At 39.3% G+C, this 27,651-nt stretch overlaps 1 protein-coding gene across 3 annotated transcripts in view; it reads left to right on the top strand.

Moving 5' to 3' along the window:
- The first annotated feature begins 1,998 nt into the window (after positions 1-1,998).
- MIB1 (MIB E3 ubiquitin protein ligase 1) overlaps positions 1,999-27,651 on the top strand; it is a 71,215-nt gene continuing 45,562 nt past the window's right edge. For all 3 annotated transcript variants that reach the window (XM_054285057.1, XM_054285056.1, XM_054285055.1), the window contains exons 1-8: positions 1,999-2,440; positions 11,333-11,504; positions 14,145-14,274; positions 16,082-16,186; positions 23,341-23,407; positions 24,214-24,418; positions 25,864-26,047; positions 26,398-26,542. In XM_054285057.1, coding sequence (XP_054141032.1) covers positions 2,212-2,440; positions 11,333-11,504; positions 14,145-14,274; positions 16,082-16,186; positions 23,341-23,407; positions 24,214-24,418; positions 25,864-26,047; positions 26,398-26,542 — 1,237 coding nt within the window. In that variant the 5' untranslated portion in view covers positions 1,999-2,211. The remainder of the gene's footprint in view (positions 2,441-11,332; positions 11,505-14,144; positions 14,275-16,081; positions 16,187-23,340; positions 23,408-24,213; positions 24,419-25,863; positions 26,048-26,397; positions 26,543-27,651) is intronic.

The following is a 27,651-nucleotide window of genomic DNA, read 5'->3' as shown; positions in this document are numbered from 1 at the left end:
TCCAGGATAATATCTACCCACATGCATTGCTGCTGAACTGCAGCAGCAGCAGCAGATTCTCTTAAGGTCTGTAATTTAGGATATAGCCTTTGTGGAAAAATTAATGTAAGGGATGAACTTCTCAGATTCTCTCCAGGAGAACTAATTCTGATCTCAGACTTTATTAGTTATTTGTGGCATACCTTTCCTGATTACAAAAAGCCTTTTTTATCTAACTGTACCAGAGAGTAATAGAAAAACATGCTCTGGGTTATCCTTAGGCATGTGTGAAATTTTTACTTGTCCATAACTATCAAAGCATGGAAAAGTAGAATGAGGCAGATAGGCAAATTTTCCCCACAAAAGCCCAGCTACATCCTTTAAAACATCAAGAAACCTCCAGAATTTCTGGGAAATTCTGCCATGTACCAATGTAATAAGCTAGTACAAGCTGTGGGTAGCTTTTGTACAAGTAGAAGCACCTGCCATAAAACCCACACTGCCTGGCAACTGTGTGGTATCTGTTGGGCTTCAAGGTTTCCACTGCACGAGCAGAAATCAGACACTGCTTGGGACTACCTGTTGTCAGGACACATCATCATGTTTGAGATATCATTCTTAAGCCTTAGCAGAGTTTAAGAAGGAATAAATTATGTGAGGAATGTGGAGGCCTGGTGGTTACATGTTCATACTATTCTGCTGTGTTATACCTTCTGTAAAATAATGCACAAAAGAAGTCAGGAGATGACCTCGTAGACTCTTCTAGCTGTATTAATAAGCACAGAGGGGGAAGAAAGCACAGAAACAGTAAAAATACCCTGAACACAAGGTAGCTGGGCTGCCTTTTTTCAGCCATGTCCCTGTTGACTAAGAAACAGTTTTCTTTTGTCTGTTTCAGACTTGTCTGTCCTTTAGGTTAGATGCTTTTAAAAAGGTGACATTATAAAAAAGGAGAGACAAAAGTAATCGAGGACCATTTTTGAAAGGAAGAATTATATTCTATAAAAGATTAGCAAGGTTGTGTGGCGTTAAAGGAAATCCTTGAGTGTGATGAGAGTGTTAAAAAAGAGGGGAGTTTATAAAGAATTGCATTGCAGGTATAGGCTCAGAGTTTGAGCAGATAGATCCCCTGTGAAGGATCCTCCGAGGTGGGAAGGGCAGGTGGAGGTACTGATTCCTCCCTTGGCAGACTGGAGCACCTGAACACCAGCTGAAAATGCTCCTGCGTACCAAAGTATGGCCCCACCAACCTCACCTCGGTAGTGCACAAGCCTCGCATCCACAGTTTGGGATGTGAGGACACAAAAGTGAATTGAAAATGAGAAAACCAGTACACAAGTTTAGAATCATAGAATTATAGACTCATAAAATGCCCCATCATTGGAAGTGTTCAAGGTTGCATTGGATGGGGATTTGAGTAACCAGCTCTATTGGAAGGTGTCCCTGCCCATGGCAGGAGTGTTGGAACCAGATGACCATCAAAGACCTTTTCAACCCAAAACCATTCAATAATTCTATGGTTTACCCAAGGTAGATGGCTCATGACTTAGTTGATACAATTGAATTGATAATCCCTCTGCCACGGAAGCATAGGCGATAGGAGCACCTTGCGCATGGAGAAGGAGGCGGCCGATTCAGCCACGGCACCATCACCTCAGGGCCGGGCGGGGCGGCGCCACAGCCCTCGGCGGCAGGACGCCGCGATTCCAGAAGGAATGGCCGGGCTGGGGACCTGGTGAAGCCTCCGGCAGGCATGAGCAGCCCCGGTTGGCTCCTCGGCTCCCGGCCCTTCCCTCGGGCACAGCCCCGGGGCCGGGCCGGGGCAGGGCCAGCGCGGCAGTGCCCGCCGCGGCTCCGCAGGGGGCGCCCGAGCGACGCGCCCGCCGCCGCCGCGCCCGCGCATGCGCAGCACGGCGGGGCGGGGGCGGGCGCGCCGGTCTCCCTGGAGCCGGCGCCGTCGCGGCCGCAGGTCCCGGATGTAGCGGCGGGAGCGGGGCTGGCGGTGGGAGCGGGCGGGGGACGCCGCTGGGGCCGGGGAATGGGCGCGTAGGGAGCGAGGAAGGAAGGGAGGAGGGGAGCGAGCGAGCAAGAAGCGAGCGAGCAAGCAAGCAAGGAGAAGAGCCGGACGGAGATTCCCGCCCGGCGCCCGAGGTAGCCGCCCCCATCGGGGTCCCCCTCCGCCGCCTGCGGGCTGCGCGCCCCTTCCATCCGCCCCAGGGCTCCGCCGCCGGGATGAGCAGCTCGCGGAACAACCGGGTGATGGTGGAAGGAGTTGGGGCCCGGGTGGTCCGCGGCCCGGACTGGAAGTGGGGGAAGCAGGATGGCGGCGAGGGCCATGTGGGCACCGTGCGCAGCTTCGAGAGCCCCGAGGAGGTGGTCGTGGTGTGGGACAACGGCACCGCCGCCAACTACCGCTGCTCCGGGGCCTACGACCTCCGCATCCTGGACAGCGCGCCCACCGGTGAGCGGCGGGGAATGGAGGCACCTCCGCCCCCAGGGCGCTGGGTCGGGGGGCAGCACCCGGGGTGCTCGGGGTCCCGTCCTGGGGAGCGGATTGCGCCCCTCCTTCTTCCCCTTTTAGAGGTTCGCCTTTGCCTTGGGCTTGGGCGGGGGGAGTCTGCACCCTCCCCCTCCCCGGGCGTGGGTGTCTGTCTGTGCTCGCCCGTGTGTCTGTGTGTGTGTGTACACGGAAACTTGGGACAAGCTACAGCGCGGGGCCGCGGGGACAGAAGTTGTCCCGGGACTGCTAAATTGGAAACAAAGCAAAAGTGATCTGCCACAGACAGCAGGCTCCTGTTGGGCTGGGGAGGAGGTGGAGAGAGGGTGATACATCAAGGTTTGGGTTTGCTTTCACGCCCAGATCCCCACTTCTTGAATTTCTATTTCGGAGCAGTTTTGTAAAATACTGGCAGTCATCCTTGAGTCAAGTATAGGGATAATTGCAGAAGAGATGTGTACTGCCTTTTTTGTAAAAGTTACACTAAGTGGTTGAAATACTGTGGATTTGTGCCTGTAATCTGCACGTTGCCTTTTATCTGTATTGCCAGAGTTGCTGTAAAATAGTAAAGGTACTGGGAGGAAAAGAAGTGCATGAGTTGATTCTTTTAATGACTTAGCCGCTTGATATTTATGCTTTAAATCCTGTCATTTTGGACAATGGAATTTGATCTGCACTGACATTATGCGGCAGTGTTAGTGTTGCAAACACTGCAGGGAAATGTTCATTTTAGCACCTGTTTTTACAGTGAAAGCTCACGCAGAAAGATGTAGATATTGTTAAGTTTTATCAGAAATATTGTGAAGTGACTTGTGGGCTGGTCAGGGCCTCAGTAATGAAGTGTTTGCACTGATTTATTGAGGCACTTGAGCTGTACTCTTTTGTAATATGTCTTTCATTTAGGACGTGATGGAGAGACCATCTTTGTGCCAGCTACGTGTAGTGTTACAGCAAGGAGAATTATAGCAATGCTTAAAGCTAAAAGACTTTTGAGGAGACAGAATCATGGAATTCATTCTAACTGATTACAAAAAACCTTGCTAAGGAAAGAACCCCAAATATTGCATGGTTACCCTTTGAGATGGATTTAATTTTTCAGTGACTGGGTATCTTCCTCTCTGCTGGCATGATTATGGTTTTTTTTGAAAATCCTTTTGCAATGGACTTTAGAACAAGAAAGAGGAGTCTTTCAAGTTGTCAGTCCTTGTCTTGCGGATGTTTATGCTTAGGAACTTTTACCTGTGTTTGATGTCCTGTAGAAACCAGTGGGACTGCTTCTGCTTAGAACTGAAGCATATGCATAAATGTTGCATATGAGCCTCGAATGCTCATTGTTCTAGCCCTGCCTGACATATTTGCAAGCAGATGGTGTCCTCTTAACTATCTGGAAGCCTAGACTTAATATTCAGTTTTAAAACTGTCATGTTTTTATTTCCGTTTTTTGCTTTATTCCTTCTGATTTTAATTTCTGTTTATATTTTGTCTTAGAATTCTAAGTTCTGTTTCAGATAAAACTGTGTATATTGTGTCACACACATTGCTGTTGTCAGGCGTAGCAAAATGGTATTTCTCTTCCTGAGGTTTCTGGTGAGCATCATCCTCATCCTCATGGAACTGTTGTGTATGGGTACCCAGGGTTGCTTTTTGCAAGAGGGAGTTACTTTTGAGGGCTTTATTCCCTGGAGGTAGGAAGAGTAGAATTCTGTAAAGTAGTTGTAACAAAAGGGCCAAGTTAATAGAGTTAAGGTGCTGTCAGTTTGGACTGAAGTCCTCTGTTTACTGCTGATTCACTTTGTAGTCTTGTCTAAGTCACTTTCCTTCTTCACCTTTTGGTAATGATTTATTTTTTCTCCATGGTGGTGACTGTCCATTGTTTAGAGTAAGTGACTGACTTTGGATGATATAGTTTGATACTTCTCTAGGGACATTAATGTAAGTGGGATTAGGTAACAGGAATTTCTTGTGGTAGTATTAATGATGATGTTGGGCAAGGAAATGTTATAAAGCATGGGGTGGCTTTTTGTTTGATGATACTTAGTGGAGTGTGTGTCATGGCTCTTATAGTTTAAAATGAAAAAAAATTCTCTGGTTCATGAATTTACAATTACAATGTAAGTTTATAAGGAAAATAAATATAAAAGTAAAATAGTAAAAATAAAAATCAGTTATTGCTGGGAGTTCTTTCTATTATGTATTCAAAACTAGTCTTGATGGTAAGTTCTTAGAAGTGGTGCTTGCAGCTGGAATTGCTGCTTTAAGTTTGAGGCCTGTGCAGCCAAGAACAGTAGGGGTGCATCAGGAACTTAGAGTGTTATAAAAGTAATGTTTGAAGGTTGTTCTATTAAAAAAAAAAAAGGCAAGTTGAGTTTGATTAATGTTTGTGCTTATATATGCCAGAACTATGCTTCATAGACTTAAAAGAGAAACTGTTCTTGTCTTTCAGTGGTTGTAGGCTATTACCAGCATTGTGACACTATGTTAACATCTTAGAAAACTTTAATAGCCTTAGTGCTATTAAGATTCTAGGATGGTCTTCTTAAAATAAAAACTCATTTACATGAAGAATGTCTTATAAACTCTTTGCTCCAGATGTACTCATCTGGGTCATGAGGGACTTGTGATACAAAGTTTGGGGTTGTTTTGGTTGTGTCTACCAGGCTTGCTGTGTTAGCTGCCCTTTGGTGTGGTCATATTTACATTGCCCACATTGCTTTAAGCGCGACAGAGCACTTGAGAGGGATTGGTAAACCAGGGATTTAAAAAGAATCAAAATTTCACATGGAAGTAACACTTCAGGTAGATCCTGCATAGCTGGCTCCTCAATGGAGAAAGTGGTCAGATGTGATACATCAGTAGTGCAGTGTGCTTGTTCAATTACTCGCAGAAAATTCCTGTTTTTTCTATGAAGTAGACTTTTGCCAGGATCTACGAGTCTTGAGTGTCCCCCTTTTTTGACAGTGTTCTGGAAAAGAAACAGGAGTTGTTTTCTGAGTTGCTGAAGAGAAGCAAGAAAGTTATAAATCCAAGCTTTTTATTTAGAAAGGAAGGCAGCCTTTTGCCTGAGCTAAAGGCCAGACAAGTACCACGTTTGTAGAGAGCACATCTGGCTATGTTCACATAATAGCCATGAGCAATACAGAAACTTTTTCTGTTTATTCTCCTTCTGAAGATTTGCTTTCTATAGAGCAGAATTCATTTGTCATTCATTTCCTTTTTTTATACAGTTGGTTCAAAGTAACAATATTATTTTCCTGCTGAAAGAATTTACTGAGTTGTGTTTGAATAAGGGGAGGTGGCGGAGGGGCTGGAGTCAGGAAATGGAAACCTTGATACAGAATTATCCCCCAGCTGGAGCGTGCATCAGTGCAATGTGGAAAGCATAATGTGCTGTATTCTGGTAATACTGAAAATCTGGATGTTATCTGCAGGAGATGAGTGGCTTTCTGTGTTGTATTAATAGGTTTTTATACCTGAAAAGGGGCATAATTGATCATTAAGTCAAAAATGTCAAAGCATTTTAAAAGACAGAGCACCCATGATTTATCCTGTGTATTTGTTTGTTTGTTCTTGCTTTTAGAACATCTAATGTAATTTACAGCAAGTTGTCTTAGTCAAGATTTTTTTAGTGGCTACTTGTAAATATCTACAGGATATTTGTGAAGAAATATCTTCACAAATTAAAAAAATTAATAGCTTCCTGAGTAGCGGTACTTGGGAGACCTGTTTTTTTAAATAAACGTGTTCTTTGTTCTCCCTGCCCTTCCCCCATGTCTCCTACACGATAATCCTCTCCCTTCCTGTGTATCTTGTGATTCCCTTACCAGATAGGACACGTTTTTTAGCAAGTCTGGCATTTTGTATCTGCAATAATAATTGGTCAGCTGGCTACTTCCAGATGGTGTATTTAGTGGAGGAGTTATTTTTGTGGGAACACTCATTGGAGTTTTCATGCAGTTTTTCAGAATCTAACTGGTTATCTCTAAGAATTTTTTGTTTTCAATTTACCTGAATTCTGGCCCTAATGTAAAACTGGTCTGGGGTGAAGGAATAGGAAGAACAAAACATTGTTACTGCTTTTTAAATTGGGATGTATATAAATAATTTTAAAGTTGTTTATGGTATCCCTTACCTGATGGTGGTATTGTCATTATGGTATGAAGGGACTTGAGTTCATTACAGTTCTGTGGAGAGTAATGACTCCATTGGAAACCAGATTTTGTTTGTTCTGAGAAGTGAAATCACTACTGGTGTCTTCTGTTTAACAGTGAGTGAATGTGGATACCCCCTGTACATCTGATTTTACTGTTAAAATCCTGGACAGCTGTATATTGCCATCTAATTATCTTCAGTACAAAAAACCTATTTGTAACAAATTCAAATAGCAATTTGAGCAACACTGCTTTTATTTCCTTTGACAGCTGTAAGAGTGAGCATGGGTTTCAAAAACTTGTGAAGGGCTGTGAAATTGATGTATAAATGAGTGATGACAGAGGAATGGTGGACTAGGTAATCCAGGGAGGATTTGGGAAGAGATGAGAAAAGTGAAATTAAGGTATGGCATTAAGGTAGAAAACTAATATTAATTTCAAATAGTAGAAAGCATTAATGACAAGTGGACATCAGGAATATTGGATTTTATGATGTACTAAAGGTGAAGGGACATAAGGAAATGACAGTTATATGAAAGTAACTAGGCATAGTGAAAGTACCATTCTAATTACCTGGTTTGTTTTGGTTTTTATAGTTATATGACACAAAGCCTGTTTCATTTTGAAATAGGAATGTTCTAGGAAATTTTGAAGAATATTTAGAAGGTTAATTTTTTCATGATCTCAGTTTAGAGAGCTAAAGTGCTCTAACTCGGTTTAGAGAGCTAGAGTCCCCTTTTGGTGCACAGCTAGTCAGCTGTAGGCTGCTGTTTGAACTTTGAAGTTTTTATGGCACTTCAATTTATTCCAGTAGTTTAATGAAGGCTTTCTTTCCTAATATAAACTTTGTAATATTTGTGTTTCTCAAGCTTTCTTAAACAGCCTTGAAGAGGGGAAGAGTTTATGTGGCAGATTTTGCATTTGGGTCAGGATTTTAGTTTGGCTCCAGAGCCTACACTTGATGCAGTCTCCTGGTCATTCTTACATACTGTGCTTTGATTTACATGATGGATGGTTTGGGAGTACATAAACTACTTTGCTTTTTGGTGAAAGTAAATTGAAATTATCTCAGTGCTGATGAGCCTTCAGTCTACTGGGGTAGAACCAAGCTAGTGTGAAACTCTGGACATAATGTGTCCTTTCTTCCCCCTGAGTGTCTGTAGTGGCACTGTCAGATCCTCAGTGCTGAGTTTTGGTGTGTGGATGGTGAGCCAGCAGATGGACACCTCAGTGATGCAGGCTGTCCTTGTGCCACCCAGGGAGGGCCACAGTGGAGCGGGGACCCTCACTGCAGCGCATGGGGGAGCCCATGCTCAAAGAGTGTTTTCCTGAAGCAATAAAGCCTGTGGAGAGAACCCATGATGGGGCAGGGGAAAAGTGTGAGGAGCTGCTATGGACTGACCTCCGTTCCCCATCTGCACCAAAAGGGTTGTCAGGCACTGGAGCAGGCTGCCCAGAGGAGTGGTTGAATAACCATCCCTGCAAGTATTTAGAAGATGTGTAGCTATGGTGCTTAGGGATGTGGTTTGTGGTGATCTTGGTGGTGTTAAGTTAGTGGCTGGACTCTATGGTCTTCAGGGCCTTTTCCAACCAAAAGATTCTGTAGTTTTAATCTACCCTGGGAAGAAGCAGGGAGATAGAGGCATTTGGAACGAAGGAATGCAGTTGTCTCTGCAAAGACGGTGAAGTATTGGGAGAAGGTGTTTTAGTTTTTGTTTTTCTCACCATCCTCTTTTTTTTTTTTAAATTAGCTATAAATTTTCTCCAAGTCAAATATCTTTTGCCTGTGATGATGATTGGTAAATAATTTCACTTTTAGCTTGACCTAAGCTGTTTCATTTTGTTTTCACTCTTTGTCCTGTTGAGGAGGTAGAGTGAGAGACTGGTTGGGTTGACACCTGACGGCCAGGCAAGGTCAACCTACTACCCTTGGTGTACCTATAATATCTAATTGAACTTAATTTCTTTCAATCTTCTTTAACACATATTTTTGATCTAAGTAATTTTGTTTGTATTATGACCATGAATAAGAGTTTAGTATCACACTATGTGATCAGTAGTAGCACCTTGTTTTATCCTTTTTTTAGCAGATGAAGTTCAAGGTGTCTTAGTCCACTGTCACCAGAAGCATACAAATCTGCTTCTCCCCCCAGATCTCTGGTGCAGTGGTTAGACATTCTGTAGCAGGATTACTTGCCTGCTCCTGCCCTGCAGTTCTTTGTTTCTCATGGCAGTAGTGTTGTGCAGCACCTCAAAGAATGGGATTGGGAAACCAGTTCAGCTGAATATTTTTCCTCCTGGCTGTTTTCCAGCCTGGTGTGTTTCTTGATGCAGTTTGCATCCCAGCTCTGCAAAAACCGTTTGCTCACATAATGGAAAGAATGGAGCAGCGTGGTCAGGTGAGGCATGTGCTGAAGTGGGTGTTGCTGCTGGAATCATGTGTCAGGGAATGGATGAAGAAAGGCCATATCTATCAGGATGGTGTTTAGGGATCTGTGAGATACAGAAACGTCCCTTTAGATCAGATACTTCAAGTACAGACTTGCACTGTTCTTTTTTTAAGTCCCAGACACTGTGGTCAGTGAAATGACTTGAGTCAAATATCTTAGTACGATTTTTTTTTTCTTGATCTTTCCTAAACAAATTTTGCTGAGTTTTGCATAGCTGCTTTTGCCTCACTGTCAAGAAGTGTTTAGTTTTTATTTAAGTTTACAGTGAGATGACCTATTCTGTATCACATGATTCCTGATTATACTGCTCTTTTGCTGTTTCTTCCTGCTGTTTGGTCAAGTGGAAGAATCCTACAGCACCCAATTCCTTAGTTCCTTCACATCCAGAAGAAATGTATTTCTTGGCCAAATGCCTTCCCAAAAGTTCAGCAGGCATTAAAGAATATAATCAAGAGATGTATAACTTCTGTTTCTATGTGAAATACAAATTTAGCAATCAGTTAGAAATAACACCAAAACAAATACTACCTCTCAACCCCAAGCACTGTAACTAGTTAGTCTTTTTAAACAAGGTGACAAAACCACAAACAAGCTGTCTCAGTGCTTTTAGTGCATCCACTCTTGTAGACTTTAGCTTGGAAACCAGAAGAATAGTAAAATGCTTCAGTATAGTCTCCAGAGCAAGAGGGATGTGGTCATACTGAGATTCAAGTGAAGGGCTGCAAGTGTGTCGCAAAGAATCTTAAGGGTGTCTGGTACAGGAAGAGAATGAGGGATCTGGTGGTGCTTAGTCTGGAGAAGAGGAGGCTCAGGGAGATCTTAAGAGTGTATATAAATGCCTGATGAATGTTGTAAAGAGGATGGAGCCAGGCTCTTAGCAGTGGTGCCACATGACAAGGCAAGAGACAATGGGCACAAACTGAAATACAGGAATTTCCACTGAAACAGAGGAAACAGTTGTTTTCTAGGGATGGTTGCATATGCTGTGTTGTGGAGTATGTTCTTGGTGGTACTCAAAACCTTGAATGGATATGGTCCTGGGCAGCCAGCTCTAGTTTACCCTGCTTTGAGCAGTGGTTGTTGGAAAAGACAATTTCCAAATGTTGCTTCCAACCTCAGCTATTACGTTTTTCTGTGAAATGATCAAACAAGAAGGCATTTCCTTCAGTTTTGCCTTTCCAACTGTTGACTTTTCTTTGCTACAGATGGCTCAGCTGTTGGGTGTAAGTGACTAATAGCTTTATAGTGAATTTGGCATTCATTTCTGAAAGCATCCCTCCTGGAGGAGGCAAAATCCATTCTTTTTCCTCACTTAGTTTCAAATTGATCTGGGATTTTTTTCAGGGGAAGTGATGGGGAAAATTCTGTGTTACTCTTAGTGCTCATTTCTGTCTAGTGCTACAGACTGAATGCTAGTGCTTCTCTCTTCTATTGCTCAATTTTTTCCAAACAGTAGAATTTGATTTTTTTTTTAATAAACTTGTGGCTGTTCCCTGTATTTAGAATGGGTGGATGGGAACTCTATGACTGATCATTTTCACTCTGCTGTATCTTGGCAGAGTTGTAAGGCTAAAGACTTGGGATCAGTTTTTGTGGAAGGTTTGGCAGAGCTCATGCTAGTGGGTTACATCTGGTCTGTCTCTGGCACCTTCGTTTTAGAAACAAAACCAGAATAAGCGTAAAATGCTTCAAAAATGGTAACAGATTTTCATGAAGCTCATGGCATCTATCCAAGAGAGCTTAATTTTTTTCCTGTATAAAAAAGAATAGAGACAAGCACTTTAATTTTCCAGTGTACAAATGTGTAAGTCAAAGCAGTAATTTTTAGGCTGCCTCACACAGTTGAGCACAGTGGCCTTTGTGATATAACGTGTGTTGATAGCTGTACTCCAGAGATAAAATTCTAGATTTCCCGGTGTGCTTTGATAAACCCATTTCTGACCCTTTGACTTGTAGTTAAAAGATTTCTCATTTTCTTTCTCTCCTTTGTATAGATGGAAGGAAGCAAACATAGCCTTCTCAGCTTTTTAAGCTGAGAGAAGATAGAATATTTCAGGAACAGACTGCCAACTGGAGATAGGAGGCAAAGTCCGCTATCTTTTCCCCTCAGTGGTTCAGGCTGATAGGGTATAAGCAGCAGCCTTTCTTTATTGTTAAATTTCTACTATATAGTGTCAAATTATAATGATGTGCAACAGAAGTCTGTAGTGATGCAGCAAAGTTTTTAGGTTTTTTTCTTTTTTCTTTTCCTTCCACAGGTATCAAACATGATGGGACTATGTGTGATACTTGTCGGCAGCAGCCCATCATTGGCATCCGATGGAAGTGTGCTGAATGCACAAATTATGACTTGTGCACAGTTTGCTATCATGGGGACAAGCATCACTTGAGGCATCGTTTTTACAGAATCACCACACCGGGAAGTGAAAGGTAAAACCTAACTTTTTCCTCGGAAAATCAAGTAGAAACAGGTATTTGTGGTTAACTTTGAAACTGAACATTTGGTTACTGAAATTTGGATTAGGTAAGAGAGTAAGAGGCTTGAGGTTAGATTCTATTTCTGGGAGACAGATAGCTAGGATAAGTCTTTGGATCTTGGAAAACATGGAAATTTTAGTAAGAACAGAGTACAGAAAAATGTTAGGATATGATCATTCAGTTTTGCTTGAGGCTTTCCTATTTTTTATGTTCTCATATAGCAGCTTTAAAACAAAGGCAATTACCTTGATACTGTGCGTAATCACAAAAAGTTTTGTCAATGAATTCTGAATTTGAAGGTTAAATTAAGTTCAGTAATGATGTGGACAGACTGAGGGGAAATACCCTCCTTGAAGGTTATGGAAAACAGGATGATCTGGACTTGGAATTGAACTGCTTAAACTGCTCACTACAGGAAGCAGAGAAAAGATGCTATGAAGGGTTGTTCTGCTCTTGCCTTGGTTTTCATGTTCTTAAGCATCTATTATCATCTCTCAGTGGAGAACTCAGAACAAAATTGCATTTAGTGTGTCCTTTTATAGGTGTTCTTGACTTTAAATAACTTGTCTCAGTCCAAAGCCCCTCTTTGTCATGATTTATGTACCAGTTAAGTGGGAACAGTGATATTTGCCTGCTGCTGAATACTTGGAGAGCTATGGAAAAACACTGTGTAAAGGCTGCACACTGTGGTGTCACCTCTGTGATGTTTCCTCTATGGTCTTTCATTAAATCATCAAAATATTTATTTATGTTTTTTTTTAGATATGGTACTCATTTGAATGTGACGTGTAAGACAGCATTTATATCTTCTTGGAGAAGTTAGATTTACAAGTATGCTGGAAATGAGTGGTGTGCTTTAATCAGTTCTTGTACAGTTAAGGGAAGTGGCTGGAGCACACAGCCTGAGGTCTCAAATTATGTCTTACATGGTCTGTGTTTACATTCTCAAGTGCTTGCTTAAAGGTTTTAACCGTGGCTCAGATGTCCAAGTCAGTGACTTAATCAAAACATAAGAACTTTTTGTTGGCTGTTTTTTGGAGGCTCACACCAGTAGCTTTAGGTACCAAATAAACGGGTATCATAAACTTACTCTCAATTGCAATGTTGAATGCAGAACAAGACTTAGAAGTTGGACTTTGAGATGCTCTCTTAATTTAGTTAAAGGAGAATAGGTGGCAAAATAAGTATGTTTTCTATTTATTTGGTTTTTTTGAAATCTTCTTGCTTTTGAGAAAGCTTGCCAGACTCTTTTTCTTTCTTAAGCTGAGGTTTCCCTTGTAGTTTTACGAGGCTGGTTATGGTGAATACAGTACAAGTTTTAGTTTTGAAGATAGATTGTACACTGTGTAAAATATTGCTGGAAATTTTTTGCATCTTGTCACTTTCTTCCTTTCTTTGTTTACTCTCACTGAGCTCTTATCTAGAAAGCAGCTTCTTCTGCTAAGGAGCTGTTTCTATTGGATCAAGCTTAGCTGAGAACAAATGATGGAAGCTAACTATTTTGGGGAGGAGAAAAGGGCAAAACAGTGCTGTTGAATTTGAGGGATGTCTCACAGGAAAAATGGCAAGAGACATGTAAGAACGTTTTGATGAAGGGAAGCATAAGCTCTTAATGTTTTATTTTTGGGTCTGGGATATTGTACGGGTGGCATAATGAAGTAATGAATGTAGGTTTTTGTCTCAGTTTTATAGGTTAAGAAACTTCTCTAAACGAGATTACTTTGTGTTTTTGGTAACTTTTATTTTTCTTAGGAAAAAATGGCCAATATTTTCATGTGCTCTTTGCATTGACTGTAACAGTTGAACTCTTTCCTTGTGTGCCATCTGCTGGATGTTAAAAGTTAGCAGGATGCTGAGAAATTTCCTGAAGTGGTCAGGAAACATTCTGTATGTCAGCTGAAAAATTCTCTTGTCTGGCGACATGTTCCTGGTATGAAGCAAGAAGCCTTGTTACATGAAAATTGGTGGCTTTTGAGATTATTATTTCTAGTTAAATAATCATGAACCATTCTGTTTAGGCTTGTCTACTTCAGTTCTGCTGAAGTCAGAAGGAATAGAAGAGGTTTGCTTTGAAAAAAACACATTATATGACTGAAGAAATGGATGCTACTATATTGACTTAATTTGCTCAGAGATGCTATAAAAAAAATGTAGAAGAACTGAGAGGAGGGAGAAGAAATGCTCTTAGCATAATTCTGAATAAAAGTGACAGAGCAGTTGTGGGACAGAAGTATTGGCTTAGAGCACATCTAAGAGAAACAGAGATGTGTTTATATGGCTTTGCACATACTTTAATGATTTCAATAATATAAGTACAAATCTATATGCAAGCATTTACAAGATGAATGCTGGTAGTAGGAAGTCTGGAGAAAAAATGTTAGAATTTGAAAAACTAATCATAAACATTCAATGAATCAGATTTTGGAAATTCCTGGGGTTTTATCTTGTGTACTGCTTGTGTGATTCATGCGCTGAAATCTGCAGTTGTGGATTATTTTTGTTTTAAGATGCTCTCCTTCCCATCCCCAAAGATTTGTTTTGGACTTCCTTTATTATTTTGACATTTGTGGGTTCTTCTTTTAATAACTTCAGGGTATTGTTGGAGTCTCGACGTAAATCAAAGAAAATTACAGCAAGAGGAATCTTTGCAGGTGCCAGGGTGGTGCGAGGAGTTGACTGGCAGTGGGAAGATCAAGATGGTGGCAATGGGCGTAGAGGAAAGGTAAAAATAAAACTGGTTTAAATAAGAAACTGCACCTCTTTTTGCTCATGTAATGGCCTCAGTGGCCTTTTTAATTGTAGAGCAAAAATACAATCATGAAAGCTTGTATTTTAGTTGTCTGGGCACTTTTTAATCTTTTTTTGGAAATATTTAAGCATTTTGGAAGCGGAGGATGTGTACACCGTAGCCAGTGCTTTTACATTTTAATTTGCATTTTTTACAATATCAGCACAGAATTTTTTTAATTCTTAATTTTTTGTCATTGTTTGTTTAAGATTTGTAGCAACGTTAAGATCTTGAGCATATTTCAGCGTTACTAGAGGGCTGGTATAAAGACAGAGCTATCAAGAGTAGCCCTTTCTAGTCATCACTGTGTTCTTTAATCTTACTGCTTGTGGGCCAGCACGTTAGTGTATCTCTTGCTCTTGGTTTTCAGTGCTGGCACCCTAGGGTTTTGTTTTTCACATAATGATTAATGGGATTTCTCCAGTTTAAAATCAAAAAGCTTTGCAAGTTTTGGGTGTGGCTATTACGTTACTGGCTTAGGACAGTCTTGGAGTGCTTTTTATGCAGTGCTATAGAAAAATATTTGTATTTATTGCAAATTGTATGGAATGATAAGTTACTAATCATAACATTTGCATATTTTACTTTAACAACTTCCATTTACCTTGAGAACTGATGAAGGTTTGGTATAAGTATGAACTTTAAACAGGCAGTGTAAAATACACTATGACTTTTATCACCAAATCTGAGAATCGGATTTAACTGCCCTTGTATCTTTTGCGACCTGGTGGTTTTTTGTTGAATTTATTTTTAATACACTTAAACAGCAGTTAAAGGAGAGTGAAAAGTTCCTGACCATGATATTTAGCCTATTTTATATTCTTGTTTAGCTTATTTTATATACTAGACATTTATGGAAGCCTTAGGACTTTTGGGGATTTCATTTTGAGTTTTACTGAAATGAAATAGTAAGTCTAAATCTTTTAAGACAAGAGATATTTAAATGCAGCTTTTTTCATGTTGATTATTTACTCCTTTCCATGTCAAAATACATTGAAATCTCTGAAACTTTGCAAAATAAGAGTCTTATCCTGCACAGTCTGCTTTGTGTACTAAATTTGTATTAGAGAGATTGTTTACCTGCATATCTGAAGAAATATATAAATGCATATAAATGTTTTTAAATGTGGAAAGGTAGGTCGTAGCTAGCAGAAACATTGTTTAAATAAATATAAGTAAGAGTGAAAGCAAAATCTGTAAACTGATTTTTTTTCTGTGTTTTTAAATAATGGAAATGTTTTCAGAATTTGATGCATGGCCTCCTGATTTCAGAAATGTCAGGGAAAGACATTTTCACTCTCCTTTTGTACTGTTGTTAAACATACTGGCTCTGGAAATAAAACTGTCTCTTAACATAGTGCATAGCCACCAGGCTAATGCAAGTTAAACCAGACATATTAAAGCAATTAGAATAGTTTTCATCCTGTTTCTCTTAGTTAATGATACTTCTGGTAGGAGCATATCAGAGCTGTTCAGATTTTGTTCTCTGCTTGTGTAGTTAGATAACCTCCAAATATACAAAAGAAAAATGGGCCTACAAAGTATACAATCAGACTGCTGTCTTAACACACCCAGGGAACACCTGCATCAAGCAGAAAACAGCTTCAGAAGAAATTTTATCAGGTTTAGTAAAACTACAATGTCATTAATTATTTTGAAGAGATGAGTAAATTTTGAAGTTCAAATTGTACTTCTGAGTCTTTGCTCTAGAAACCAGTTTCTTATTTTCACAACTGAATAGGTGACTGAAATCCAAGATTGGAGCGCGTCGAGTCCACATAGCGCAGCATATGTTCTTTGGGACAATGGTGCTAAAAACCTTTACAGAGTTGGCTTTGAGGGCATGGTAAGTATAAAGGAACACAAAGGGTAAAATGCATGGTGGGGGAAGGGCAGTAAGAATAACTTGTGCTTTTGTGATATGCTTTGTCAGTTTGCATGCTGGTTGTCAGGTCATTGTGAATCCAGCTATAAGGGTCATGCATATGTATTAGTAAGGAAGTCTGATCTGGGAATTTACTAAATGTGGATAACTACAAGTTAAGAGCTGCTTTCTGGCACACTAAATATTTGCCTCACACACATTTATCTTTCTGTGCTACTGTTGTGTTTAGATTAAAATTCAGAAAAGAATGAAGGCAAGCATAGTTAAAAACTTTTTTTAAAACCCTGTTTTTCAACTCCTGAACTGTTCCGTTGACTTCAAATTTTGGTGTGATTACTGCAAGATTTGCAGTTTTTAAATTACTTCAGTACTTGGAATGCTATTGAGAGCAATTTAATTTTTGCAAATGGAAAGGTGTTGAGTTAAATTACAACCTTAATTTGCTTGGCGCTAAATTTTTCTGTTTCCTTTTGAAGCTTCTCCAGCAACTTCTTCAGCTTTAGAAAGAAAATGGGTCAGACTCTAGCCTAAGTGCCTTCTGTTGCTGGGTTTTCTTATCCTAATGTGGGTCAAGGAAAGGTTACTTTGATTATCAGCTGCTTAAAACATCTTAATTAGCATTTTCTCTGCATGATTTTTGTTTGATTGTGAAGGGGAAAACCATGTTAATTTAACATTGAAGTGTCATCTTGTCAGATGTGAAACAGTAATAAAATGTTAAACAATGGCCAGTTACTTTTTTGAATGTAAACTATTTGACCTTACAGCGTCAATTACAGCTAATTTTAATACTTAAAATAAAAATAAATACCACTTTTGCAGTACATACATATTTTAGTGTTACATTTAAAAAGAGTAAAGTAGTGTAGTGTAGGTCAGCTTTTCTGATGCATTGAGATCCCAGGGGCAAAATATGAGTCAGTATTAAATTATATGCTTCATGGTGTCCCCCAGTTCTAAAGAAAATTCTTTATATACTGGCAAAAATGAATGTGTGTTGTGTTTTGTAGTATAACATTAAATAAATGTTTGGTGTCTTCTCTTTTGTGATACATGGAAAGGTAATGGTTACAAAATCTAGATAGAATGAGATCAACTGATTTTTTTGTTGTTGTAGTTGTTATGACTTCAGTTGCTATGTTAAAAATTTTTGGACTACATAATAAAAGTGCTGTGGAATCATTGAAGATTCCTTCTGGTTTCATGAAAAAAGTACATTTGAGATAAGTTACATTCTGCTTTGAAATAGTTATTCCCTTAATTTAAAAAAAAAGTTATTATTTTTAAGTCAACTATACTGTTTCCCAAATTTGCCACCTTTGAAAATGTTAAATATTTCTAGAAAACTCCATTAAGTAGTGCAGCTGTAAATTCACACAAAACTTGTGTGAATGGTGGCCCTTCACACAAGTTTTGTAGAAATACAAATATTTGCTTAATTAAAAAAAAAGCCTGTTAAGCTGTGTGTGAGACTATGTATGTAGACGTTATTTTTAGGATAATAGAGAAAAAAATATGTACACGTGGATGTACAGAAAGGATAATTGGAGGCTGTGTAAGTAGTGCTTACCTGAATGTAATCCAATCCTACACTAATTGTATCTTTGGTGTTTTCAAAAAATGCAATTTTCACTTCAGACAGAATGGATTCTTGAATATCTATGAGAGTCATTTGAATGTAATGCTTAATTTTATAACTGGTTAATAATTTATTAAGTGTACAATTCATTATTATTGTTTACTACTATTTATGTGCAGTTATATAAAGCTGAGACTGTCAGAAAGTTCATATAAAGTTGGGGCAAACTTGTTTTGGTACTTGGAAATTGGTTTAAAACGTCCAGAGAATGTGGAATCAACAATACTCAAGAGTGTGTAGCCATGTAAATACAGCTGGGAAGAGACCCTGACTTGCAAATGGGTAACACTTGACTCATGCTAATGGAGCTGATTAAAGAAACACAGCTCATTATTGTAAGTCAGTGTTCTTGTTTGATAGCTTATAGGCTGCATCTGGTCCTCAAAATTAATCTATGTGGCCTGCTAGCTTTGGAGAGATGAGGTTTGCCTGGTGGGGCAGCAGGTGCTGACTGAAAACATGCATTTATTTCTGGTCAGATACTTGGAGGTTTTATTTGTGTTTGCTGTGTTTACATGTGAAGTGGCTGAGAAGTGCATCTTGCCTCTGTTTTTTTGTTTTTGTTTGTTTTTTTGGTAAAGTCTGACATTTAAGTCTGGGAGTTTCTGTTGCCACAAGTCACAAATTCCCGAATTGAAATCTGTGTTTATGATGCTGTTAGGTCAGATAAAATGTTTGCTACATCCTCAGTAAGAATGAACTACTGTTGGCTTATATGGTTTGTTATGCTGCTCACATTTCTTACCTATATGTATTCAGAGTCCTGAGCCAAACTGAGCTGTCAACCAAGTAACCTGCTTTGGGCATTTTTTCGTTTCCAAAAATGTGTGAACATATCCTTTTGCAAGAGAGGTCATATGGAATTAAAAAGTTAATGGGAAGATTGTGATTTTGCTTTTGGGACTTGTGGCTGGATTTTATTTCTTCATAGCATGTGAGCTGAGGATGTTGACATCCGTTGGTTTTCACTGGAAAATAGTTCCAGCTACAGGAGTGTCCTAAATCAATTTCATCATTTAGGAGTCTGTTTCTTTCAGAATTTCTTTTCTCTGTACCACTTGCCTTTTTTTTGCTGTGAATAGCCTCTCCTAGTTTCTCATTTTGGAGGATTGTGCTTTCATCTGCGTAGCCTCTGAAAGAAGTATCTGTAGTTATCATCCATCATTGTCACTGTGATATGTAAGCCATCTGTGCTTGTGTACTTTTTTCCACAAATTCCAAATAGTGAGTGCATAAGGGAAGTTGAGATTGCCTGCCTCTTGGTGATTGATAATTAATGTCTGTTCATCAACTTTTATTTGGATTACCTGTGAAGTTACTATTTGAAAATGCTCTAGAGGATATTAAGAATTTCTTCTTACCACTTCCTTTTTTTAAATAAAAGCAAGGTAAATATCTTGGTATACTAGGCATTGTATGTGAGTGTTACAAAATATACACCTTCCACTGTAGTTAAAACTGCCAGGTCTGTAATGTCATTCAGATCTCCAGTTCTCTGGTCATTTATCATGTGCATTTATTTGCATTTGTCAGCAGACTTTGTTTTGCTTCTTTTTGATGTAGTCACATTTCTCCTGTAGTCTCAACCAAGTCAAGTTTTTCATCTTTCTGTGTTGCAAAGAAAAATATTTCCATTAAGGGGAAATGTATTTACTGATCATTTTCCAATTTTATTTATAGTATTAACTGACAAGGAAGACTGTGTCTTCCTTAAAAAAAATGTTGCACATGCAAAGCTTTTATAAGTGTCTATAATAAATAGTAAGGTTACAAACCATTCACCCAGTACTTGCCTGAGGTTTGGTTTCCTCTTTAAGAAACTGTTATTATTGTTTCTATGCCTCACACCTTTTTGTCATTTCAGTGACTTTCTCTACCATCTTATAGCTTCTCCATTTATTGCTTCACTTTTCCCAGCTTCTTGAAACTGAGATTTGATTTCATGAACTTTGAAACACGGCACTTCTTATAAACCTTTAGCTAAAACATACGGATTATTCCAGTCTCTTGTTGCCTTAATCTGATGACAAAGCAGCATGCGCTGAACTTTTTCCATTTGCCTCCAAAGGGCTGGTTTCCTTGCCAAAAGCTGTTGTGAGTTTAAAGACTTAAAGTGACCTTTACTGTGTGTGTTCAGTGCTACCTTGAACAACTGCAGCTGTGGCAGTATTCCTGCTGGTGTATCTGTAAGATCAGTATTAATTTCTCCCCTAATATTTGCTGCTGATGTTAGATGCTGCATCAGTGCATCTGGATCAAACATTCCTCGTTTTCTCAGCAGCACAGCTCGTTTTCTTACCAAGTCTGTAGATCCTTCCTCCCTGGTATTGATGGATGGCATTCCATATTGATTGGAATAACTTAAAAGTTATTTCTGTAGTCAGCTGCTCCTTCAGCTTTGTTTTCCTCCTCAAGGTCAGGGATAATGGTGCTTTTACACCATCTGGCAGCGCTGCTGACTTTGCTCTACATTTTCTCATTCTCTGAAGTTTTATGAAGATGAAATTGCTGCTGTTTGTTTCCATTGATATGATTGGTTGATATGTCAAAGTGCATTTACTATATTTCCTGTTTTACTGGGCAAGTCGTGATCTCTGTGTAATAGAACCACATACTGCTAGAATGCAGATTTTAAGAAGTTAAAGTGTGGGCGCTAGAAAACCAAAGTTCTCCTTTGTAGGCAAAGACTGTTATTGCCCATTGCTCATGTGCATCAACTGACCTGCAAGTTGTACAGTGCAATGTTTGATTTGCATGCTTTTCCTTGAGTTCTGATTGATTGCCTGCTTAACTGGACTTTCTGTCTCTAATCATACACAAATTCGACAAGATCTTTAGCTTATTTTTCTGTTTCCTGAAAGAATCCTACTTGGGGTTTATCAAATGATTTCTCCATCAAGTCATTATAGAAAAGCTGATTTGTTCATCTCCACCATGTATGTACATTATACCCAGCCTCACAGTTGTTAGTTCTTTTTCTGGTGGTGTCACTGTGAGTCTAAAACTTGTATTCTAACATCCCTTGTTTTGGTACTTTCCCTTTTACACTTGTACGTATCATCTCCGAACAATCTGCTATTTTGATTGACTTTGAAGTCTCAGGGTGACTCATTGCTTTTAGAAATCCCAGTGAGATTCTCTGAAGTGCAAAGTCTGGTGCATCCAGGCTCCATCCATGTGTATTTTTTCTCCATGTGCACTAGGGGGGCCTCTTGCCATGCAGTCTTCAGAGTAGCGTGATGAGGAGCTTACCATCATCCCTGATTTTTTACTTAAATTATTTGGGCAGGAGAAAGCTTATTTTGCTTCTCTGAGAAGTATAACAGCTGAGTGCTAGAAGGAAAATTCTAGTTGCTTACCCAGCTTTTGTGGCACTGAAATACAATTAACTACAGTTTTCCGTCTGAAAACTCCAGAATCTTGTTTGAGTTTGGTTATATTTTAAGGTATTTGCAGGCCTTTATCATGTTGATAGTACTTTTCTTAGTAGTGCTGTTTGCCACATTGCCAAAGGCAGTCTGATATATACAGTATATAAGCTTGTTTTGTGCTACCTTAGTATCTGTCAGTGTCTTATCTTTTTGTGTGTTTTGGGTCCTCCATTATTTTGTTGAAGGCTTCTGGGAAAGAAAAAAAAAAATGCCATGTTCCCTTGCTTTTCTGCTATAGTTAGATCAGACTCTTGTTTTATTCTTTAGCAATGTAACATTGACTACATCATGTAAGAGAAAGAAAGACAGTTGTGAAGCTGAGGTTGGACACCAATCTACCACTTAGTCTTTCAACCAAGCATATCATTATACTGCAGAAATAAACTGTGCAGGTCACAGTGCGGGCAGGGTAAAATTCAAGTGCAGGTTTCTGAGTTTTGGGGTTTTTTTTTCCTAGAAAATTTAGGATACCATAACAGGCTTCCTAGTAATGTCAGCTGCAAAATAGTAATTGGCCTTTTAATGAACATTTTGTTTCTTCTGCTAGGTTTTAGCCATCAGTCTGCTCAGTGCACTAACACTTGCTGTAACACAAGCAGTCTTTCACCCTGATTTTGCCTGGCAGCGAGGAGAGCCTTTGGACTCTGCTGCGCTCTATTCTTAGTGTTCTGAAGAATGTGACAGCAGCTCTTGCATGTGCACTCCTCCTTGTCTCCTTCACAGACAGCTGCTTGTGCCTGACACGGAGGGCTTGTATTCAGTGGGTGAGACGCAGTGCTCCCGGGCACGTTCAGTCTGCCTGGTTCCGGGCAGTGAATGAAGTTTTGCCATCTGGGATGGGCCGTGCAGCCCCTTTGTCTGCGGCCGGGCTTAGCCCAGCACCTGCCCACCGGGTGGCAGCATCCTGCCGCAGGCCTGCTGCTGCTGTGCCGAGCGAGCTTTCTCTGCACCCTCGGGGGATTTGAAGAGCGGCTAAAAGCTCATTGTTTTCCTCTGGTTGTCTTCATCGTTTTTCCAAAGTGACGGTGCATTCTTCATAGATCAGGACATACACTGAATTTTGTATTGTTTCTGCTTACCGGTTGCCAAGGGTGGTATTGTGCTCATCAGAGCCTTGATGATTTGGAAGAGTTCAGAGTTTGCGTTTTAATCCTTTTGCAGGAGGACTGTCTGTCAGTAAATCTCGGGCAGGGGTAAAAGAATTGTTCAAGTATGTTTAGTTGTGGTTAATGATATCATTACCACCACCTGTCCCCTACTTCCTCCCCCATGCCATTGAATATTCTGACACATTTTGCAGTTTCTGATCTCCTTCCCAACTTATTTTGCACACAAAATGTCCTTCATTTAGTGAGAATTGTTTCATAAGGAACAATGGCAGATAATAGCGATTTGGAATTAAGCATTACACATTAAGGAAAGGAGAATTATAGAAAATCCGCTGGCTTTATGAGTAGGAGTTGGTTACCACACTTGAAGCATCTCTTTCTCATAATATGAAACAGTTTTATGAAGGATGAGCTTTAAAACTTTTCTCTTTAAAAAGAACATGTTTAGCTCTGTGTAGTATTTTGTAGGCTTTTTTGAAGTAATACCCTTCCTCATAGTCTTAATTAAGAAGTTTTCATTTTATAGAGTCTGAGTGGCAAGTTTTCTTCCAAGTTAAACATGGATCTGTCAAAAAGTGTTGGGAAAAGTGGGCAGCACTGGCAGGCATTAAATGATGTTTCCTTGCTTGTGTTCACAGAATTATTTTTAAAAGGAAAAATAACTAAATAAAACAATCAAAGGTGCTTTGTGTTAATTCCTGACTTTGAACTAAAAATTTCACATCCTTTGTAGCCTCTTCTATTTTTAAAGGTTATTAAAGTCTTATGAATGTCAAGGCTGATAGATTGGAAAGTATTTGAGATTATGTGCATCATGGGACATGTTTTTTGTGCACATAATTTTCAGCCTTTCTCAATTAAATATTTCAGTTCTAGTTTCACTGACCTGGAGACTCGGTCACTGAGGACTAAAGTTTTCTCAATCTCTCTCCGTAGTCTGACCTGAAATGTGTTCAAGATGCAAAAGGAGGCTCTTTCTACAGAGACCATTGTCCTGTGTTAGGTAAGCTGAAGTAAATTCATGTTGATTAGTATTAATTATACTCACTCTGGATTTCCCTTTCTTTTCTAAATGTCATCCCAAAGTACTGTCCTGATGCAACAACTAGTGAAGTGTAAATAGTAACATTTCTATGTACTAATGATAAATTGTCATGCTTTTCTAAATAGTATTTGGTATCAGTGTGCCAAGGGGATGGCAAGGGAGCTTTTAAGCGTTCATTAAGTCATAAATTGTGTTGTGTGTCCTGTGCAGTGTATTTCTAAAAAGCCAAACATAGCTGTTCATTCTTACAGAACTGGCTTAAATACTAAGAGATGTAATAAATCTAACTCCTTGCACAAAAGCACTGTTGTTTTATTGACACCAGAGCTTTTATGTGTCCAGAGGTCTAATACCACATGATAGCTTTTAAGATCCCAGTTAGAGTCTGTAGTGGAACTTGTCGCAAGTATTTAGCATTTGCCAGTGTCACTGCTATTTGCTTTGAAAACTCAACAAGAAGCACACAGCACACAGTTCTGTTGCCAGAGGTTCCGAAGTTTTTTTTACCTCTTGGCCACTATGGTTGCAGAGACATTGGTGTGGAGTCACCATCTCTGGAAGTGTGGAAAACATGTTGGTGGGGTACTTGGAACAGGGTTCAATGGTGAACATGGTGGTGGTGCTTGGTTGGTGGTTGGACTTGAAAATATCAAAGGTTTTTTCCAACCTTAATTCTATGAGTCTCAGAAATTAAATTCTGCTCTTTAAGTTGCTTGGAAAATTAGTATGCTGGTGTAAACTTTTTTTTTCTTACTCCCTTTCAGGTGAGCAAAATGGTAACAGAAACCCTGGCGGGCTGCAAATAGGTGACCTTGTAAACATTGACCTTGACTTGGAAATTGTGCAGTCTTTGCAGCATGGTCATGGAGGATGGACTGATGGCATGTTTGAGACTTTAACAACAACTGGAACGGTTTGTGGCATCGATGAGGACCATGACATTGTAGTACAATATCCAAGTGGCAACAGGTTTGTTCTATAGCCTTTATCATTGCTTCTCAGAAACTTCCCTTGCCTTCAGTGATTGTGATTACTTGGTGCCAGAAGCTTTCTCTTCTCCTTTTGTGTATGTTAAGATTTCCTTCTAGATGTGTAATGAGGAATTCACTTTGAGGATGCTTTAGTGGGAAAAGGAATTTTGCTGTGCCTCTCACTTGTAAAAATTTATGTTCACAATAAGAAATTACATTCTAGACTATCCTATTTGCAAAATGCAGTGTTTTAAGCAGTAGCTTCCTTTTTAATTAAAAACTATCTTATCGCATGGTTTCAAGAGGCAAGGTAATAGCAATTCATTGTGGGTTTTCAGGAAAATAGTTTAAAAGGACAGGTGACAAACTTCAGGGGGGATCTTGTCTAAACTAGAGTCACCTTGGCATGGTCCATATCTAGCCTTTTATTATTCAAAGAAATGTTAGTTTATGTAAATACAGACCAAGAAGAGGAGGTATTGGGGAAGCCAAAACTACTCCCTGCAAGCAATTTAGGTTTGAATTTTGCTTAGCTGCGTCCATGTTAATAAGACTCAAAGCCAGCTGTACAGCGGGGTTTGAATCTAATATGGCCACATGGTTTTCTGTTCTCTTGCTCTCAAGTATTGGGCTTATCTTTAAAAAGTAGCAGGTGAATGGAATATCATTTCAGTTGTATATGGAGTTTGACCTGTTCAGTTTGTTCAGAAAGAATTAACAGTGTACTGTTCATTCAGGATACTGTTTGCTAATATTGTAAAGTAATGCAGAACAAAGCTGTTTTCCCAGCTAAAGGGATGCAAGTGGCTTTTCTTCTGGCAGTCATGTCAGCAGAGTCAGTGACAGGAGCTACTCTGTCTTGTGGTCTCCTCCCTGACGAAACAGTGTAATGCCTCTAAATCAGTGCAATTTAAACTTCCAATACAATAGTTAGATTGAAAATTGAGGTATATCTGGGACATCCATTTAATTGAAAAGTATTATTATAACTTAATGTTGCATCTTTTGACCTGGGGGGAAGGGCCAAAATTCTGTGTTCTTCTTATGTTGTTTCCTGACACTTCAGTCCTTGTGAGACAACTTGGATCTGCTGCTTTTCAACCAATTATTTCTTATCCCTGTAAAAATAAAGTAACAGTATAGCTACTTTCAGGACTTTTACATTGCTATCAGCTTGCTTCCCCATAGGCAGGATATTTCTTAATTGCCTTTACAAATGTATATCTCTGAAGCTTATCCTTGAAATTAATTAATGAGCCACAATTAATGAACCAATGAGGCAAGTTTATGGACAAAAAATGGATAACAGCAAATATAGTATCTATAGTATCCAGTCACAGAAAGTTTGTAGGCATACAAGCAGAAAATTACACAACAGATGATTTTAAAACATATGTTTCAATTTGTGTGTTTAAGATCTTCTTTAAATGTTTATTTGTTTAGGTGGACATTTAATCCAGCTGTTCTTACCAAGGCCAACGTTGTCCGAAGTGGAGATGCTGCTCAAGGTGCAGAAGGAGGAACCTCTCAGTTCCAAGTGGGAGACCTTGTGCAAGTGTGTTATGACCTGGAGCGAATCAAGCTTCTCCAGAGAGGTCACGGAGAGTGGGCTGAGGCAATGCTTCCAGTGAGTTGCTGTGTGTTTGCATTCACAGAATGGTCAGGCTTGTGTAGTATTTCTAGTAATGTACCTGTACATTATTGGTATGTACCTGTGTTTTATTGTATTGTACCTGGACAGTATTGTAATGTACCTGGAGGCTGCAGCAGTCTAAAAGGGATTTTCTTTTAAGTTTTGGTCAAACTCAGTGTAATAGTTGATCAGGTGCAGCAATCTGCTTACCTAATGAAACCTATATAAAAGTAGTAGTGATTGTACTGTTAAACAATGGACTTCATAAAATTTATATAATATTAAAAATAAAATATTTAGATATCTGAATGTTTCACTTTCATTTGTTGTTTTCTTTAATTCAGACTTTAGGTAAAGTTGGTCGGGTCCAGCAGATTTATTCAGACAGTGACTTAAAGGTAGAAGTTTGTGGGACATCTTGGACCTATAATCCAGCAGCTGTCTCAAAGGTGGCATCAGCAGGATCTGCTATAAGTAATGCATCTGGTGGTAAGTTTGAAGAATAACTAGTAATATTGCCATATGTATGGCAAGTAATTGTGTTAATTAAAAATTGTTAATAGGTATTTATACACTCTTTGTATGAAAATATTAATAATAGCCTTGGAGTTGAGTAATTGAAGTTTTATGTGAGAAAGACAGGAAAAAAGCTTGCAGTCAATATGGAGATGTTGTTATATTGATCAGGTGCTTCTGTTTGGTCGCAGTGCAGGTGTGTCTTTGGACGTCCACTCTAAAGACTTCAAAATAGTTGGAAGGGACGTCAGATTGAAATAGGGACTGAGGCATGCAGAGGGTGTCACTGGCAGTAACAAGCAGCCTCCTTTTTTAATAGGTGGTTAAGTTAGCAGGCACAGGCAAGGGATCTGTTGCAGGTGGTTATTTATTATAACTCAGGATATTTATTTCCTTAAAATTTCTATCTTAAAATTTAGTCAGACATCCTGTGACTAATTACAGTGGGATTTTTTGGTGTCTATGTAATCACACTTCAGTTTTGTTGAATATGCTGTCATTCATATAATAACAAGGCAGAAAAACTGTCCAGCATGTTTTGTGTTTTGTTGGCACTTTTCAATTGAAACTAGAATTTTTCCTTTTTTTAGTCATAGCTAGTTATTCTTTCCTCTTCACATATTTGCTTTAATGCCAAGAAAACTTTCTACATAGTTTTCTAGATTTTTTCCTAAGGAGGCATAGATGTCATGAGTTTTCTCAATAAAGAACCGAGTACAGTGGCCATAAAACTATCTAGAAGAGCAATACAACTTAGTGTTTCAAATCACAGAAGACAGGCTATACCCAATGTTAGAAAGTCTGTAATAGCAATACATAAGATCATGGTTTTACCTTGTCCCACCCTTTTGTGTTTTGCAGGAGAAAAGCTATTTATGGTTCAACCATCTTTGTTTTGAAGTGTCTAATGTGCAGTCTCCACTGTCTAAAGGGTACTAGGGTGCAGCTCTTATTTCAAACTCAGTCATTTTACAGCTGCTATTTTATGGTAGTCTGTGTATTACTATGTACATGGCCTTAGAAACAAAACAAATGTAGCTGGGTTTTTTTTCTGTTCTTGTGTAATTAGAATTGTAATCTTA

This window comes from Melozone crissalis, unplaced genomic scaffold (genome assembly GCF_028551555.1).
Source record: "Melozone crissalis strain CALT ecotype California unplaced genomic scaffold, PUWL_Pcris_2 ptg000042l_1, whole genome shotgun sequence".
NCBI classification, from domain to species: Eukaryota; Metazoa; Chordata; class Aves; order Passeriformes; family Passerellidae; genus Melozone; species Melozone crissalis.
Note: the sequence above shows the minus strand (reverse complement) of the source record. Positions and strands in the feature narration are given on the sequence as shown.